The 20,215-nt window shown below is 34.9% G+C and overlaps 1 protein-coding gene across 1 annotated transcript in view; it reads left to right on the top strand.

Annotated features, from left to right (window-relative positions):
• The window catches only part of LOC119637282 (eye-specific diacylglycerol kinase), a 265,570-nt gene that overhangs the window by 2,047 nt on the left and 243,308 nt on the right, over nucleotides 1-20,215 (top strand). Inside the window, exon 4 of the mRNA XM_038033204.1 lies at nucleotides 12,874-12,879. Coding sequence (XP_037889132.1) covers nucleotides 12,874-12,879 — 6 coding nt within the window. The remainder of the gene's footprint in view (nucleotides 1-12,873; nucleotides 12,880-20,215) is intronic.

The raw sequence follows: 20,215 nt of genomic DNA, 5'->3' as shown, positions 1-20,215 counted from the left end.
TGGTTGTTCTCTCTTCTTTTCTTATTAAAGTAACGTTTTTATGGAATTTCGAATTGCGATGAAGGTCCTTACTGACGGCTTTTCCTTGTTTCAGCAGCTCAACTCAAACTCTTTATTATTCTACCTTTTCCCCTTTCTTTAACAGAGATGCACATTTCTAAGATTCACTTTTGCGGATGTGTTTACAAGAGGGGCATTAATTGGGTTTGCCCGAAAGCAGTTCCGCACAGTTGTCGATGCCGTTGCACTTAAACGATCAGCCGGATTCTTTACGTTCGATTTGTCGTGGATTTGAATGCTTTCTCTTGTTTAACATATATGTGAGATGCCGGACTTTTTCGCTTACTACTCTACTTCATTCATTATGGAATTCAATGAAGTGTATTTCAAGAAAATTTCTCGCGTTTTTGGAATCTGCGCACTTTCATGACATTTATCTATGCTAATGTGCTTATGTAAGTTGTGGATGTCCTTACTAATTTTGGCAATACCTGCGTCGGCGGGCAAAGGGATCAATTCTGTAACACTGGCGTCGTCTCTTCGACTTATATTCGAATTATATCGACTTCTAAGCGCAGTTATGTTTCGCAGGTAGAGATCATGGAAATAATCTCAACAGCGAGTTGATCTTCAACTCGACTTTCTATGAGGTCGAAATTTATCTGTTAATTGGTGAATTTTTTATATCTGTACTTGGTCGGTTTGATGGCTCGAGAACAGAACAGAGCAAACAGAATTTGCTATATATATATAGCTCAGAACGTTGAACACATATCTCATCCAAAATTCGAAACGTCGAAAGTGATGTTAGATGTTGAAGATGACGTAATCTGCTGAAATTTTTCTTGCTTAGTTTTATTTATTATCCGCAGGCTATTATACCGGGTTCCCTTTAGGTGCTTTACGATTCCTTCTTAAAGCGATTGTCGTTCGCATTGCTGGTTTTAAGCTAAGAAAGATTAGCATATCATTAAATAGATTAAATTTAAGAATTTCGATTTCAATCGTTTTTATGGCTTCTTAAATGTGCACAATAAGCGAAAGTAATAAATGCATTCTCCAAACTTCACGGGGGTTCTATTTTGATATATTCCATTCCGTTTATCGTTGACATGTATCATATTGTCAAAGGCAAACCGAATAAGAAATTCTATTTCCGTTTCGCCTGCGTAATTGTAGGAAAGGAGGTAAATGCATAAAGTTTTTTTTTTTTTTTTAAATAAATTTCTATCTTAAGTTTAAGTTTAAATATCAAATGGGAAATTTTACTTTATATACTTAAATGTTCGGCAATTTCGATGATTTTATGTATATACATTTAATTTTTTTATTATAATTTGAAATAAACAATATATTGGCATTTCACAGTTGTATGTTTCGCTTATGCGCGGGCGGAATGTCAGTCAATCTTCTAATTGAATTAGTAAGGTATTCACTAGAAGCCCTACAAGAAACGGCTTGTTTTTCTGCTACGAGGTGTAATGTTAACGTTGCTCATAATTAAAATTCAGTCAACATTTCTGCGTACGTCTCCTTTGTAGTAGAGTGTTTGTGTTTTTTTTTTTTGTTTTTCTGTGTACTCTAATTAATTGAATATTTGACATTAATCCTCCTATTATCCTGTATTTAAAAGGAAACCCTATATGAATTGTATCGTCAAAGCTTATGTGAAAGTCGACTCTTTTGAAAATGTGAATATTAATTCGTTGAAACACTTATCTAAAAAAAAATTGTGTTTTCTTTAAGAATTTGACGATTTTGAGAGATTTCGAGATATAAAAAAAGAACTCTTTCCTTGAATAAGCAAACGAAAAAAAAAGAAAGAAACAAGTAAGAATATTATAGTCGGGCAAGGCCGACCATTAAATACCCTATACCACATTGTCTAACGTAAATCTTGTTTTTATTATAGAACACAAAAATTATATCTTTTTCCTATATAAAGCCATATTTTTCATGTGCGTATTTATGGGGAAGCGGGCTCAAACGACACCCTAACGTAGTACAAGTTTAATCCTCACATAGGGCGGGATCCAAAAATAGGCCGACATGGTCCAAATTTGGCAACTGACTGAACTTCAGTTTTCGTTATATGAGAGGGGGTTCAAAAATTGCCTCAACCGGTCCAACGTTTTGATACCGATTCAGAATGCCGAGACACTACTACTACTTGGCCACTTTTGCCGAGAAATTTTGAAAATTATAATTTTTGTCCATATAACGACTTTTTAGAGGAGGGCATTATATGGGAAGTGGTCGAAAAAAAGGTATGATCCGAACCATTTTCAATAATGTGTGTCTTTGGGTCAAAACGCCGCTCTGTACTAAATTTCATTAAAATATCTCAAGAATTGCGACCTGTAGCTTGAACACAAATTCGCATGGACAGGTATCAGACGGATAGACGAACAAACAGGCTTAGGTCAATTCAGATTACGATTTTGAATCGATCCGTATAATGAAAGGTTCGTCTATTTTAAGCCCTTCAGCGTGTTACATACGTCCGCACTAACTTAATACACCCTGTATCGCAAGTGGTGTAGGGTATAGAAAAGATAATTTTGTGACTTTCTCAAACACATACATACCGTAAGTAAAAAAAGTGAAAAAAAATGCCTGAAGAACGTTATTATCCTCGTGATATCGATGAAATGGAATTCGAAAGCGACGAAGAGGAAGAGGAGCAACAAGGCGTGGGTAGGCGAGTGCAACCTAGAGTAGACCGGCGTCCTAGTAACAGTCGTGATTATGAGAACGGTGACGCATTCGAAGAGGAAGAGGAAGATGAATTCGAAATGGAAGACTAGTAAGTGTTTTTTTATGTTTCGAAAATCCTGTAAGAGGTATTTGTTAAAAAGCAAGGCAAGCCAATGGATTCGTAGGAGGAAGTACCAACTTTTAAACGAAGTGTGACATTGCGACCATTAGCTAAACAATGGAAAACTCTGAAATGCACAAACATTAAAAATATCGTTCAAGTTCTTATATGTTGTAAATAAGTTCAATGATCTTCTGACAAACTCAAATTTGCGCCAATTAAAGATCAGGTGTTCGGTCGATTTCTTCGCATTACGCACAGCTTTCATCTTAGAGGATTTAACGAGGCGGCCCCACACACACCATTTAACCGCTGCAATATGAGTTTTCAAATAGTGCGTATTTATTGTTTGCGTGTATGTAGTAGTGGTGGTGAGGCAGTGTTTGATATTGTCGACCAGGTTGCCAGTCTTGGGTTTACAATGAACTCTCGTTTGAGTGCTGACGATCATGTCGATCGAGCCGTTTATATCGTATGGAGTCAACATATACGGCAGATTTGATTGTGTCTCAAACGTTAAGATACGTTTACGCGGTTTTCGACAAAAAATTTTAAATTCCGATTTATCATCGTTTCCTAATAGGCGAAATGCGATCTTCGTCCGTAAGTTCATTTATACTTGTACCCTAAAACAGCTATTTGAGACAATCCGGTTTGTCAGATCCAGACGTACGATGAATTTGATTCTTCCAGACCACAAGTATTTAAGATCATCGAGACTATTTTATTTATCAACGCCGTAAAGTTATGAAACTTGCTGCCGCCCAATATTAAGACTGAGTGCAATGAGTAATTATGTAATTATGTCTAATTTCTTCGGCACTGAATAATGCTTCGAGTTATCCTATTTACTATTTTTTAAATATTTTTTTTTTTATTTGTCCCGAAAGAGACCCTTTAGTCTTACTCGCACGATAAACTTATTTTAATCGTTACTAATAATGTAGTTTTATTGTAATTGTAATTGTTTATTATTTAATGATTAATTATGGATTAAATAAAAATAATAATAAGAAATACATTTGGTGGACAAAATCTAGCTATTAAGTCGAGCTACTTGTGAATGAAAGTTAGATTTCTTATTTAAAGTGAAACCTCATTGACCTGGAATTTAGGTCGAATGACAAGTTCCATGATAACGATCAATCGTTTAACATCTTAGATATTCCAAGCACATGCTGATTGAAGGGACTCTCCTTGTCCATTAGCAGTAAAATGGCTCTACTGTCAGATAAGATGGAAAAACTTTTTACGGCATAATAAACGACAAGTAACTCGAAAAGGTTGAAGATGATTTCTTTGTCATTTTGTACTTACCCGACCCGTTGGACCTAATGTGATAGGTTTTTATTATTTGTTGATGTTTTGCGCTTTGTCAATGATAACGACAGTGTGTGACGACCTATGGAAAGATCGATGACACAGAATGGATTACAAGGTCTGACGAATTAAGAATATTAATTAGATAACTGGAATAAAAACAAAAAAAAAAAAGAATAAATTTACTTAGCTTTGAGTGATTTGAAATAAAAATCTTCTTCTTCGTTTTGTTCTTCCGATCACTTTTATTGTAATTAATCCTGATATTCTCAGTTCAATTCACCCATTACGGAAAATAATAATAATTAACAGTAAAAGTTCTTCTGATGATTCGGTAACTGCGCAATTAATTATTCTGAAGCTGAAATTTTTCTACACAAGTCACACACACACACATTGTTCAAATTCTTCGAAGCATCCGGTAACAAAGCCAATGCTGCGAACAAATTTGGTAATCGGTGTTTTTGAAGTCAATAAGAATAAACTTTTTCACGCATATGTTGAAGAAGTTTTGTCTGCAAACCATCTCAACCTATTCCCGACTTTAGACTTCACATTTTAAAAGTTGAAGTAGTAGTATACGGGACTAGTAGTTATCAGTAGTAGCGATAGAGTGTTTGTTAGCATTACGCGTTTGCATACGGGAGTGTGGTTGATTCTCCCTAAGGCATGACAAAATTGTTGATAGCAAAAGATGAGCTACATCTTTCCAACTTCTTCGAAAAGTAGAGTCCAAGCTAACAACTTTCGCCATAGTTGACTCTTCAGCTATTAGAAGAAGTTTTGTCTATCAGAGACGTGTAGTTTACCGCAAATAACCCTCCGAAATGAATTGATGTTGAGGGACGGTGTTATAGTCCGGTGCATCATTGTACCGTCTTCTACTTTTCGCAATGCGCTGTATTCTTGTTAGACTCGTCACCAAATCATGGGAATCTATAGTATTTCAGTTTGTGCGTAAAACTTAGAAAACCTTGTTCCTAGTCGCCTAGTCGTCGGGGGACTAACCAGTTACAAATTGATAGAAAAAGTATTACTTATATACATATTTTGCTGAGGGCGGGCGATACTCAAAGACGTGAAAAGTGAGTGTTCTTTCGAGACGAACCAGTCATTGGCACATGTTCATAGATTTGCATAAGAAGTGAAGCGCTGTTCACACAAATGCACCTCCCGTCAATGCAAATAGGTAGTAATTGAAAAAGGCTGGAGTCTGGTGAGTAAGCCATATTGGCTTGTGCGTCCGAGTTGAGTGTATCCAGCGCTTTATAAATCGTATGGAAATCAATCAAATCAATTCGCAGTGGCATTGATGCTGGATCACTTATTAAGTATATACCATGTCGCACATAAGAGGGAGGAAGAATCTTTTTTTCATGTGGTCTCAACCTAAAACCCATTTTTGAGACAATGCTTAAAAAAAAAAGAAGAAAACTATCGACTTTCGATAATTCTCAGCGATCCCTTAAACGGATTTGTTTGATATTCAAATTTAACTGGAGGATAATGCTAAAACAAGTTTGTTCCTCTAAGCAACGTTTGGAAGTTCTAATCGTGGCTTCACTAGGGGGACGCATTGCAACGAAATTGCAACAGTTTTTCTGACGTACCATTTAGAAGTTGTTAGAGACGTGGGGAAGATGTGTGTAGTACGACGAATAAAATACTTTTTTATTATCACTGTTATTATAATTACAATCATAATCACTGGCATCCAATACTGTCGGCTTTATTCAAAACTCTAATGCGCTTGAGATTTGAACCCGCGACCATTGAGTTGTAAGGCGAGACGCTTTCTCTACTCGGCCATTTAGGCGAAAACAAAAAAGATTTATTTATTTACTTATTCAAGATATTGTTGTAATTTATCATGAACCAACTGAAAACATTATAGCGGCCTCACATTAAATATATCCTATGTCGTTTAATGCCGTTATTCATATAATGGCTTATCAAAATAAAGTATTGGATCGGTTAGCATAACAAAAAGCTGCTATATTTCAAGCCCCTTTGGGTGTTGCATACATTCGCATTAATTTAATATACTCTTATGCAACTACTAGTCTAGGGTATAATTATATTCGGTTGCGCATTCCAATCGTTTATATTTATATATGTAGCATACTTATATATGCAATATATTTATATACAATATATTTATATACAATATATTTATATACAATAAATTTCACAAGAAAAAATGGCCTTTCTGCAATACTGAGCTGTGGTTATCTATTGGCCCCGTTTTTGTATATATATAAAGATTTTTTATTATAATTTATACGCAATGAGTGAGAAGGTCATTTCTGTTTTGTTTTCGAAGAAATGGTGTTTTCGATATATATTGTGGTGTAGGCGTGTCCTTTGACCTGTCTGTCTCGTTTTTAATCGCAATCGGCCCTGAGAAACCTGAGAAGTTTTTAACAAATATTTTAGGTCGATATTTTGATGGATGTTTAGCATTGATAATCACACAGACACACAGATCGGCAGATGAACACGTTTAGACCGATTTAGACTTTGATATTCGTAGCGTGTCTGAAGTTTCTGAAGATCAAAAAGTAACAGATTTGTTGCATTTAAAGATTCGATCTAAACCGAATATAATGCGCTTTTTTATATCAACGTGATCGCATTGTTTTTATGGAAATTTTTCATGAATTTATTTTTGTTACTTACGCTTTCATTCCTTGTTGTTGAAACTTTAAAATGGATTAAAAAAAAAGAATCCACAAGAAATAATTTAATGGCACAGTTTGTGTTAATAGCTGCCTAAAGGTGAACTTAAATCCAATTTATTTTTTATTTCGTTTTTTATTTGATCTCTCTCTCTCTCTCTCTCTCTCTCTCTCTCTCTCTCTCTCTCTCTCTCTCTGTCTTCTGTTAAATTGTTGGGTTTTGAATTTCACATTCGCGTTTAATTGTTTGATGGAACGATTCCTTTCATGTCTCATGTCCGATGCAAACAACTATGACTATGAACGGACACTTTTACCATTAGCTGCAAGCGCATATCTACACATTTTTATATATATGTGGAAAAGAGATAAGCTTTTATTCTTCGTTTCGCTTTTGTACTCCTTCAGCGAAATAATATAATATTTTCTATGGAAATCTGATCTTCGCGTTCGTGTGCACTACGCACCGCACGTTTCCGGTGCGGTTTTGTATTTAATAAAAAAAATATTATTATTTAATTGATTTATTCTTTGTTTTATTTATTTATTCATTAATTTTTTTTTGGTATATACTTTGTTACTTCCTCTACTAGGTGGATTAACAAAAATGAAATTTTTTTACATGTGTAAGTTGTTAAAAGCTTAGTTTTGCAAGACCCAGAAAGAAGATTTCAGAATGTCCGTCTGTCCGCCTAATTACCTATGTGTAATATCTGTCCAGCGTCTCATGTTCTCTGCTTATTACTCTAAAGATAAATAAGATAAAATTATTCAACACATTTCTCACATGACGATATATTATCTGTCTCAAAGAATGTCAATTTTATATTTAATGTCGCGGACGTGACGAGGTAGTGAGGTAAAATCTTCTTTACAATCCCGTCAATATGGATAAGAAATAAAAGGACTTGGAGAGTAGAATGCGATAGGCTAAGTGTAAAGTTAATTTTAAGTTAAATATGGCGAACGTCACGACTGTATACGACGGCCAACCACGGTGGATATAAAAGATTTCGTAACGGCCATCTATAATTTTCTTACCTGTTTGAGCGTTAATATAGTAAAAAAAATATCTGCAAAGAAATGGAGTTTAGTTTTCATATCTATCATGAGAGAATGATGCATAATACGGAAGGAAGGAAATGTCAGTAAAGTAAAGTAAGGTAAAGGAAGAACTTTATGAGTTTTTTCCTTTAAAAATCACAGTAGAGTGATGTAACCTGGGTAACGTTAACTTCATCAAGACAAAGATAGGAGGTGCGAGAGGCGGCAATACAAAACCATTGTGACACTTTTTAGCTCAATTAAAGGGATTATGATTATAATGACAACAATCAGTTTGATGGCACTCAACGTGCGGTGATAGCTCACACTAGCGAACGTAAAATGTTAGCTCGCAAGCAAAATGATCGCCGAAGTTCAAGTTGAAAAGGAGAACAAAGTAAAATATATTTACGAAGCTACGGATTTGACAAAATTAGTGAATATCTCAGCAATTCCCAAATGTTTTCGATATTTTCACTTGTTGCTGCCATCAAACTGGAAGAGGAATAAATGAATATCGAATTAACGAAAGAATTAACGACGAGTGAACGACAAAAAGTGGAAATATAGAATTATATTATTAGAAACTAAGCAAGTACTTTGCAAATGTTGTCCTCAGTACGATAAAGAGTCAGGCAGGTAAGAGAGAGGGATCACAATTTAGTTCAAAAAACAGACGAGCTCTAAAAATCTGACAACATTTAAGCAAATTCTTTTTCTAGATAAAGCGAAGGTCATTGGAAATATCACAAGAAAGACATAAAATGGATAAGGAAAAGCATAAAATGAACAAAGACAGGCATGGCATGCATGTAGAAGTTACCAAAATTAAGTTAGCTGTAAAAAGAAAACAAAGATATAATCACCTTTGCTTTATATGATATCAAATTGTTCGCCAATTCCTTTCCCAAACTTGATACGTGCTTTGTTTGCTTATTCACTTTTTCTCGGCTTCTTTGCATTTTTTTATTATACACCTATCTATTCGAAGATATCACGCAAATATTCCGTTCCTTCCTTGTACTGCCAACAAATAATACGATTAGAGCGTGCCATTGATAATTCCAGCTTTAAAGACTCGAAATTTGAATGCATCTACCGTATATAACCCGAATATTTTCTTGCACGATCGCCATGTATGCATAATTCTCTTAATGATGTGATGTTGACTTAAAAATAGAAATATGGAAATCACTAGATTTCGTGTTTCGCCTAAATGTTATAGATGTTCTGCAGTGATCGCATTATGATCGTATCAGGGAAATAGTGAAAAGTTATTCTCAATATCCAGCAGCTTTGATATCAATTATCTAGCAATTTTGTAATAGTCTGTTGTCAGAACGGTTAGTCTTACCACACAGCTGTCAATTCTATCGGCACTACCTTCTTCATGCTTTTGATGCCTAGGTAGCCTGGAATTGCTGACAGGCACGCAAATAATATGAAAAGACATTCTTATCTACCTCAAGGCCACACTCAATGTGTTCTACGCATTCTACATCTGCGTGGAAGATTATTTCGTGACACTTAAGTCTTTCGTAGTGAATTAATTTAAGAATCATCGTGCTTAAGTAAAGCGTACGAATTATTTGGAATCTTTAAGGATTTTCTCTTTTTTTCGTCTACAAATCAAACATATGTTGATATATTGTCGAACAGTCCGCCCGAATTTTCAAATAGTTATGTCAAATTTTATTTGTTTTTGTTATTATTTAGCTGTTGACAGAACCCTTGAATATAACAGAGTATTGGTTGCAGATATCAGCAGTAAAACTGCATCCAGGACATGGCGAATGGTATTCAATAGAGTATTTTAGAGTACAAATTTCAATAACCATACTTATTGTGACACATTGATTTGTTTTATTATTAAAAATTGTTAACTTCATCATTTGCCGTTAAAAGCGCTTTATAAATTCTTTGTTCCATTAATGGTTGCTTATAATTTTCCTTAAGAAATTAGTTTTATTGTAAGAAGAATGAAAAAAAATGCTACGTTACGTTGTCTCTAATATGTAATGTTTTCATTAAGGAGGTCGATAGAGGTCTCTTCAGTGGCACAGAACTGGAAATGTTAACATTCAGTTCATCTCTAGTCTCTCATCGGAACGATTTCAAGGACGATAAATCGGTGCTAGTGTATTTGGAGTTGCCATAATTGTATGCGATTTGTAATATATAATTATAAGTAAGTTGCAAACAGTGAGGATAATCCGTTCGAAAACTGAATGGTAGACTTTAACAAATTAAAAAGTGAATAGAAGGTAAGAAACTAAATATAGAACTTCAGAAGAAACAAGCAAAACTAATGCGCCACAGAAATATAGTGCACGAATTTCATTCGTGCCGTCACAAAATCAACTAATATTTAAAATTTGACATCGGCAGAGCAAATTAGATAGTATGGCTTAAAACTACTAATGAATCGCGTCTTATTTCCACCTACAACTAATGATAGGAAGATAGGAAACGCGTTGATTTCATGAAACAATGAGATACTTGAGTGGATAATACTAAGGTTATTGTGACTTGACATTATTGTATTTTTATACCGTTCACAGGCGGGGAATGGGTAAAGGAGCTTTGGGAACACCACAAAGTATGTATATTCTTGGTCAGCATCAAATTCAAATCGCTTTAAGCATAACATAGTCTGTCCGTCTGTGAAGTGTCTGTTGTAAACATTCTTCTGGCCATTGAAATGAAGCTATCGACTTTAAATTTGGCGGTTCTTTGTAACGGGAGCTTTTGTTTGGCTTAGCAATTTTTGTTTGCTAAGAATGCAACCTTGCATTACTTAGATCGTTAAGTTTGCACAAAAAAAGTTGGAGATTGTGTTGTTTATTTTTGCTTTGCAAGGTTTTTCGGGAGCGGAAACGGAGGTGAGCGTTAAAGGACGAAAGAGTTTGGGCCTTTTTTGGTCTTGTGACGCTGAAAAGAAAGATAAAATTGTACGAGCTAAAATATGCAAAAGTTCTTCAAATATATGCTTTAAAACGGAGCTTTTTTACTGGTGAAGGGTTGGAAAACAAATAGTTTCAATAGTAGTTTGGCGAAAACTTAGTGAGCGGTTAAAAAGAGACTGCTGGAAATACTAAAATGCTATAAATGTAATCATATCAAAAATATGAAGAGCGGTACTTCATTGGGATATATGTTGACTCCTAGGAGAATTTATTTAACTTGAAATTTTTATTTAAAACTATACATATGAAAAGTGAATAATGAGAGGATAATACTTTAAAATTGAAAACTACTGAAGGAGAAAAAAGATGCCAGAAAGTTTCGTTGCAAAATTATATAAGAACATGAATAGACAACAACAAAAATTATTCAATAGACTACGCACAAACTACATTAAACGGTCGTAAAAGTTTTCCAAAAACGAAATAAAGTTCCTTCTTGTGTACATGCACAGATAAGTCCGACTATACTTTATAACGCTGTCATAAATAAAAAAATCGTCAAATTATTTGCTATAAATCCGACGAATTCGGTGAAGGTTATCAGTAACAGACTGAGTTAAGTGAATACGTAGTGGTAGACATTTCAGGTGAAAGCATTTCCTCATTAATTTTCTATCCTTTTGATTTATTTAAAATTCTGTTTGCCGGCAGTAATGTCGTACGATTGAAGAACGTTTATTTTTGATGAGTTGTGCTGCTAAATATATGCCAATTGATTTTGATCCTACCTTTCTATTACGTGAATCATGGTTCGATGCTCTTTATCATGTCTAATGAGCAACTAGCTAAGTATAATGAAAAGCGCGGCCATCGACATTTGCATTGATTGTATTTATATGAAAAAAAATTTATGTATAACAATTTACTGTTATTATATATAAAAGTTTATATTTATATACATATTTACAGTTATATCCCTGCATACATACATATTGACAATTAAATAAATTAAACGATAACTCTATAAGACGATATAAACGATAACTCTAAAAAAAAAATAAGGAAATAAATAGTCTTTTACTATATAGGAGCGGAAAATAGTGTAGAGGGATTTCCCGTAAACGTCATAGACCGAAGGAGACCATAAACAGCGTATTGAAAGGCCCAGGGGCAAAAGGGATGCACGTTTGGTAGGTTAGGTTACGCCCATCTGCGTGGTCGTTCAAGGGTAAGCACGTGCGTTTAGTTAGAACATCTTGACGAGTGTCGGTGAGCCAAAAGAATAGGACCCCTCTCACGTCTCATGAATTAGCTAGCTCAGCAAAGACGCGCACGTGGGTCTCATACGGCTCCAATCTTTCTAAAGCGGCAGCTTTGAGTTGCCCTAAAATTTAATACAGTTAATAGTTCTCCATAGGCGGGCAGAAAGGACATAGGCACTTACATGTTACATCTTGTACGTAGATTGTTATGAAAAAAGTACCCAATCGGCCGAAGGCCCCGTCTACAGTACTGCGTGAATTGAGAACACATTTGCTTTTCAAAAGACATAAAAAATTTGCTCTTGGGCCGTGCTATAGTACTTGTATAAAAATGGAGAAAATTGGCCACGCCTACTTTATACTTCAATATATCAAGATTTAATTTTTTTGTGAAACCTTAAGCTCCATCAATATCAAATTTGAAACGAACCTAACTATGTTGGTCTGATCGTTTGTTTATTTCTCCGTTTGTCCAACTGTGTAGTGTCTGTGATAAACAATATTTCATTTGCAAACATGGAAACATCATCTTTGAGTTTGCAGAAAGGTTTCAAGATGATTCGAACCGGCCAGAGGACATGCCTACAATGCGACATAAAGTGAGAGCACCTTTCCTTTCCGTCTTTTTTGCTCATTACTCGTAACCTAAAATAGACACACATGATATAAATTTCTATTTTCATTTCACAAAAATAGAAAAAATGAGTCATGCCCACCTAACCATATTGAGTATAAAAATTTTTTTGGAACAATAATGAATATGAAAGATTCGGTGATAACCGAATAAAATTTTCTTATTTGTTAATTATTTACTAACAAAATATTTATTTGTTTTTCCATTTCAGCGACAGGTAAGTACAAGTATTACAGAACTTTTTATTTCGGAGCAATTGACAATTCACGTTAATAATGGCCCGAAACTACTTTTAAAATGATCAAGGAAAGAAAAAACGAAAACTAAAAGCAATTGACTTATCAAATTCCACAACAAAAACTTGGATAACAACGCGCATCAAAAGCACTTGAGCGTAAATGAAGTAAATAGTTTCTAAGCATAATTATTTTTTCATTCAAAATTCAGACTTTTAAAGTATCTTGTGTGCATTTTTCCAATGCGTTCATATTCAAGGCTGTGTTATGATAACGGTATCTCGAATTGGTGCGGCTATATGGAAGAAAGCACAAGGATTCAAAGTGGACTTATCTTTTACTTTATCAATTTAGGCTTCTCTGTGCACCAATCTATCTGTCGGCCTATCTACCAGATGTCCATCAACGGATTAGACTGCATTTAGTCTAGAGCTTGCAATTTTGCTACTGTTATGTGTTTTGATTGCAGGACATGCTTTATTGAAAACGGATAGGGTTCGCCTATTTGGGGAGAAAAATGCGAGAACAAATAGGCGTCCATTTGGGCGCTATTTCGTGTCAAAAATTTGGCAAAAAATGGTGTTTTAGGGTATTAAGTGAATGTAGAAATTATAAACCGGGACGAGAATACCTCTTTGTATGATAAAAAGAAGAATGACCCAAACCTGAGTCACCAAACGTGAGTAACATATTGGACCGCCTCTTATATATTGTAATATTTTTTTGTTAAAAATCTTAATCTACACTGAGCTGTTAACTTGAAATTGTAGTGGACCAAGTGGTATAGAGTATTTATTATTATTTTTATTAGGTCCTTGCAAGTGTTTTGATTACTTTTAAATCTATCATCGAAGGTTGAAGGGTTCATTTTGTCAAAACGTTTGCAACGCTCAGAAGCAAGCATCAGTGACCACCCAACAAGTATATATATTCTTGATCAGCGTCAATTTCTAAAACAATTTAAGCATGTCCATCTGCCCATCTGTGTAATGTCTGTTGGAAACGTTCTCCAGGCCGTAGAAATAAAGGTAGCGACTTCAAATTTGGCAAAAAGATTGATAGTTCTTGTATGCAGGTTGTTATTAAAGATGGATCAAATAGTTCGAAATGCCCATCTACAGTACCACGTAAACTGAGAATGTCTTTTTCCTTTAAAAGAAATCAAGAATTGGTTTATCGCTCATGCCTCGTAAACTACAGCAGATAAATGTACAAAAATTGCAACACACATTCTGTGACTGATACTGCAGTGCTTGTATAAAAATGGAAAAAATTGAGCATGCGTACCCTAAATTATAGTGTATCAAAATTTAGTTTTTTTTCAATATCTTTATAAGGCGCAGAAACAAGCTTCAAACACCAAGCCTAAAAAGTATATAAATTCTTGGCCAGTTTTCAATTTGGAATGCACATAAACATGCCCGCCTGTCCATTTGTCTGTCTGCGCAACTGTGTAGTATTTGTGCAGTTAAACTTTCCCAAGGACACGCCTACAACGCCCACATCTCTGTTCATTTTGAAAATAGAGAAAGTCAGCCGCGCCCACTTCATATTGTAGAACATGAAAATGCAGTTCTTTTACCAGACTTTGTCTTTTATAGGATAACGGTGATGGGTATAAAAGATTCGGATATAGTTTTCCTACTTGTTTCAATTGAAAAATACATTTATTGGGAAAAATCGGTACAATATATATTAATCAAAATATTTTCCATCATTTTCTTCAAAGAAAGAACGGCACAGTTTTAGCAGTAATTCAATCGTCGGCTCATTTTCGCGCTTCTGCAGCATTTCGAAACCGCATGCTAGCCAAGTAATGCTGCACCGATCGGAACCAGTGGTAATCAGATTTCTGATGAGTTCGCTGTACCCTTGACAGTACAGTGTATCCTCCACAACTCTTACAAGGTGTGGCCGAACGTTGTCATGCAAGAGAATGACTTTGCGACTGTTAACCGCACTTTCTGCTCTTTTTTCCATACATCTTTCAATTTGTTCAACTGACGTTGGTAGACATCTGCAGTAACAGTTTCGTTCGGTATTAGCAGCTCGTGATACACCGTATCTTCCTGATGCCATCATACGTACAGCATTATTTTATGGCTATGAATATTCCGCTTCGGTGTCGGTGATATAGATCGCTCTCTTAGTAATCTAAGACATTTTGCGCTTGCGTTCGCCACAATACGCCAGAGTAAACTCTTCTTTTTCTGCCTGGCAAGCAATAAAGCCGCGTTTCCTATGGTAGCCATTTACCATCCTTTCGGTCCTTTCTAATTTCATATAAATGTCTAGAAACATTTTAATCATCAACTGCTATGCTGTATGAGAGTTTGAGCTTCGTTTTCGTTCAATAAGTCTTGCGATTCACTGTCTTCAAATGTTTTTGATCCCCCTGTTGAAAGCAAAACCAACAATTGCGTGCAGCAGCGTGAGCCTAAGCTTCTAAAAAGGTTTCATTGGCCTTGGCAGCTGATTTCTTCAGATCAACTCACAAAAGTAATGATTGAAATTTCGAGAGTTCCATGATTAGAATTTGATTAAAAATTTCATTTCTTGTAATTAATCAGTTAATGAACGCCAATCTATTCTCGCTGGCTCGTTTTCTCTTTCCCTTCATCGGAAATTTTATAATTGGACAAACTTAAATCCTTGCAAACATATTTGACTACTTCTGGCTGTTTTCGTTTAATTGTATATTGTATATATATACGTTTTTAATAGAAACTAAAGTGTTATTGTTGATGTTAGTTTTTCACAAATTGGTTTGTACAACAACAGCAGAAGAGGTACCTTTAACAGAAAATGGTTGGGAAATTGCATAACGAACTTTAACATTCAATCTGCAAAGTAATGTATAAGTGGTTAGCCATGGTCAGTTGCGTTCACTTATATATATATATATATATACATATATATATATGTAAACGTATAATGTGAACATAAACCCAGTCGGTTATGTAGCGCAATAATTCTCTACATAAAGTGCTTGCTGCACCTTCAAATACACGTGTTGTTATATGTTTATATATTCTTTAGGCGTGTTTGACTCCCGATCTTCCTCTCCTTTTCCATTTGTCGTCATCCTCTTTTTCAAAGCATGAACAAACATTTTTCATTTTCATTGTTAACCATAACGGTTGTCATATACTTACAACGCCATAGTTAACGGAAATCTAAACACATACAGTCAATTTTCATAGAAAAATCTAATTGAAAATTTTCCTTTTCTAGCAAAGCGTAAAATCTGATACACCTACAAGCCACTTGGATGAGTGGAAAAGTTCTGATGAATTTTTCTGTTCTTTTTTTTTTTTTTTTTTTTTAATATTTTTAGTTGATTTCTATTTTTTGATTGAATAATTGAACAATTTATTGAAAATTTATTTGTTCCTTCGCCGTCATATATCAGTAAAAATCTCAGTCACTCCTTCCATCCTGATATATAATCTCATTGGAATGCAATATTAACTGCTTAATATTTCTTAATTCAATCCGGGAGAGTCCGCAACATTGTCTCATTTCGACTCGAATTCACTTTTTAATATCAATTTAAAATTATTTGTGGATTTGCGCGAAAAGAGCTTTCGACGTATTTGTGTAGATTTTGAAAGAAGTAAATGCACAAAGTTATTAAGTTCGCTGATCGTAAAGAGATCGGAAAGCAGGTCAGCTTAGTTGCAACAATTGCAACAGAGGTGGGATTTCGGCTCATTGCGATAAAGAACTAATTTCTTAGGAACTCTAGCCGTCTACGGATGATGGCAAAAATACACTGTCGTATGCAAAGAAGAAAGACGCTGTGTTCCGTTGGAGCGATAAATTTGATTGCAGATCGGTGGGCTTTCAAAAGTTCTGCTTGTTGCATACCTGCCGTTATTATGTTTTATTCTCAACTTGCCTAAGTGAGTGGCCAGTCACAACGTCCCAATATGGCTGCCAATTCATTTAGCGTTTTTTTTCGATACGTTTGCGATTCCATTATCGTCTTTTAATGAGTACGGGCCTTTCTCTTTGAGTACGGACAATTAAACACTTTGGATTAATGAGTTCATTTATTCGCTCAACAGATGCAGTTGGATTCGTTGCTTTCTTTGTTCATTGCTTTTATTATAAATTTGAACTGAAACTCGTTAGCATTAGATACTCCAAGTGTCCGCTAACTAGTAAACACGGCCAGAATATTCATATGTCTGGCTATGGTATCTTAAAACCGAACTTCTCCTGCCAAGCTGTTGCTGCATGTGTTGCTGTTATCTTCTGACAACTTGGCAATTTTGTGATTCGATCCAAATTCATATTCGAATGCGTACATTTTTGATGATCGCACATCGTATCTCGGAACAATATACATACTGAGCCGATAATCTTCGTTTATATTACACTTAAATTACTTGTACGTTACTTGTAATCAAAAATTAATGAAAACTCAATATATGTGTATGTACAGTTAACTTTCGTATAACACGATTTTTTTTGCAAAGGTGTATTATGTGAAACGTAGAAAAAGAATTAACAGACTTTCAGTCCTTTTGAAAGAAACTGTAAACCTGCTTTGTTTGTTTGTCCTTTCAAGTAATTTTTCAGTTCCCTTTTGAATTTTAAGCATCTTTCAGACGAGGGGCTAAGCGTAAGCCTTCCTCTAATTTTTGTGTGGATATATGCAAGGCCCGGAAGGGCTTCAGATGTACTTACTTTTTATTACACTGATCGATTTTCAGAATAACTCTCTGCCTCCATTTAAGGTTGTCTGTTTGTCCATCTATCCGCTTTGTTGTCTTGTGTTTAACCAGTAGGCAGTAGTTTTCGAAATATTTTGATAAAATTTCGTATACTGGCGCGCGTTTTTTTTTTATTAAAAATTGTTCAGATCGGACCAGCTTTTCGATCACTGCACATTTTACTTCGAAAATTCGTTTTATAAATAACTATATTAAGCGGATTGGTGTAGGGTATTTAATGGTAGACCGTATACCACTCTAGCGTTTTTACTTGCTTTCGTAATAATAATTTCGAACGCGTATCAGTGTAGAATTATTAGTCTCACAGTTTATTCACAAACTGCAATTAAATAATAAAAAATTATTCCACGGATTAAACTCTTCTAACACACAACGCCACTAAACTCAAGTTTAATATGAAAAACCGAATATGTACATAGATAGAAAGCGTCATTTTGAACATAGTACATAGAACATAGTATGCCCGGATATTGCGTGTGCATAGTGCGTAATGTAATTTTCGAAGGAATGCTAAGAAACGAAAAATCACGTAATTATGTTATGTAGAGGTGTCGTGTCATAAGAGGATTGCCGCAATTTTTTTTTTCGTGTTAGAGTGAAAATCTATTGCAGAATATCGTGTTATGGAAGAGTCCTCTGTATATAAAATGCTTAGTAGAGCGACCAATAAGTAATTAATTATTTTGATATTTAAAGAAAACTTTGTTGCAGATTCACGTTTTTATTTTTTAGTTTATTACATTATTGTCCATAATTACCTAGCAATGAAGTGCCAAATTTCTGACCTCGCCTCAGACAGTTGATGCGGTGGGCACATTTCTCACCTCTATGCCTGCCGATATTCGTGTAGATCTCTTTGCACAGTTGACCATATGGGCCGCAAAGTAAAGGTTTCAGAGTGTCATTATTATATTCATCTGATCATCCGCTTCGAGGCTTCTCAGAGAGATCATTATCACCAGCAGCGATCCTTTTGAACCAATGTTGGCTGCTGTTAATCTTCATGCCGCTGTTGCATTAAACCTCGCATGAAAATGAAAAAATATGCAATGTGACGAATATGATTCACTTAAGGTAGGAACGTCGCCATCTTATTATCTGTAAAATTGATATGTTTTCCTTCTTCTTTAATGATCGCCATCGAAAGCCAAAGCCAGTTCTCTGCTAGTAATTCAATGCTTACGGCTACCCCTAATACACTAACTTGATTCAGATGGTGCAACTATATCTATTCATTCTCGATCCGTCTTTATTGACATTGCAATGCAATGTGTACGCGAGTCATTGCCCATCCATTATTGGCAATCGATTTTAAAAAGTATTACGTTCGTCGTGTCAATAATATAAAGTCCTTGCAATATCTGTCGTGGCATGTTGTGTATGGGCCGGTGTGCATAGATAGCTGATTTGATTTTGTTGCCGTTACCTTTGAGCATCGCTTTTCCAAACATCTAATATTTGATAATAATAGAGGTTGCAATCGTCTTTACCTTATTGTACGTTTGATTTGTTTACAAATTGTCTATGAATTTATCTTTGGATATATGGGAAAAGGTACAAAAGCAAAGAATGATTTTAAATGTTCGCAAATTGCAAAAAGATAAGTGTGTATATGCGTGCGTCATTCCCATTTTATGCATATTTGTTTTATCTCTGTTATCGCCAGTACACTACCGTACATTTCTATTCAAAGCAAAATGTTTTCTTTGCTTACCTTTTTTATTCTATTTAAGGAAATGTTTATTTTTATTTTCTTCTATTTATTTAAAAAAGGGAAATGTCGTCACGTATACGTATACGTATACATATACGTATATGAAATTTTGTTACTGAGTATTGTTATTACAAGCTATTGTTTTTGCATCCTTTTCTTTCGTTTCGTTTCTTTGATTTTCCTTTCTTTTGCTTTGCGTTCCTTACGTTAACTGCTATCTTAAAATAAATGAACCACGTCACGAATGATCAGTTAAAGTGATTTATATTTAGCTGGGGAAACATTTGTTCTCCATTATATTCAACCAATTATGACCAATTTAAACCAAATGAAAGGTAGTCTCGAATAATTTAAACGGATTTTCATCTGATAACAAGTTTACTTTTTTATTCATTATCGAACGATTACGATTTATTCAGTTTGGCAAAAAAAAAAAAAAAACTTCGGAACGGAGTCCTACTAAAATTTCACATGCTACTACCGACAAAAAGTAACGGGACTGTGTAAATAAAACAAACCGAAATATTTTATTGATTAAAAGAATCCCCTTATGCACTTATTCCAATTACCTTTTCATTCATTCACTACACTCAGTTAATGGTATAGCATTCAAAACGGCCAACGCATTATTGTCTGTGACTTCTATTGAGTCAAAACGATGCCTGTAGTTGCAATTTCAATCGGGGAAATAGGGATAAGTCAGACAGAGCCAGATGGGGCGAATATGGTGATTGCGGGAAGACATTTGCTTGAATAAAATAGTAATGGATTGACTCGCGTCAACGAGGCAAACAGGCTAAATAGACTATTGACTGTTTGGTCAGTTGAAAGAAACTCTCTGCCTCGTAACAATGCCTACAT

Source organism: Glossina fuscipes, unplaced genomic scaffold (genome assembly GCF_014805625.2).
Source record: "Glossina fuscipes isolate IAEA_lab_2018 unplaced genomic scaffold, Yale_Gfus_2 59, whole genome shotgun sequence".
Lineage (NCBI taxonomy): Eukaryota > Metazoa > Arthropoda > Insecta > Diptera > Glossinidae > Glossina > Glossina fuscipes.
Note: the sequence above shows the minus strand (reverse complement) of the source record. Positions and strands in the feature narration are given on the sequence as shown.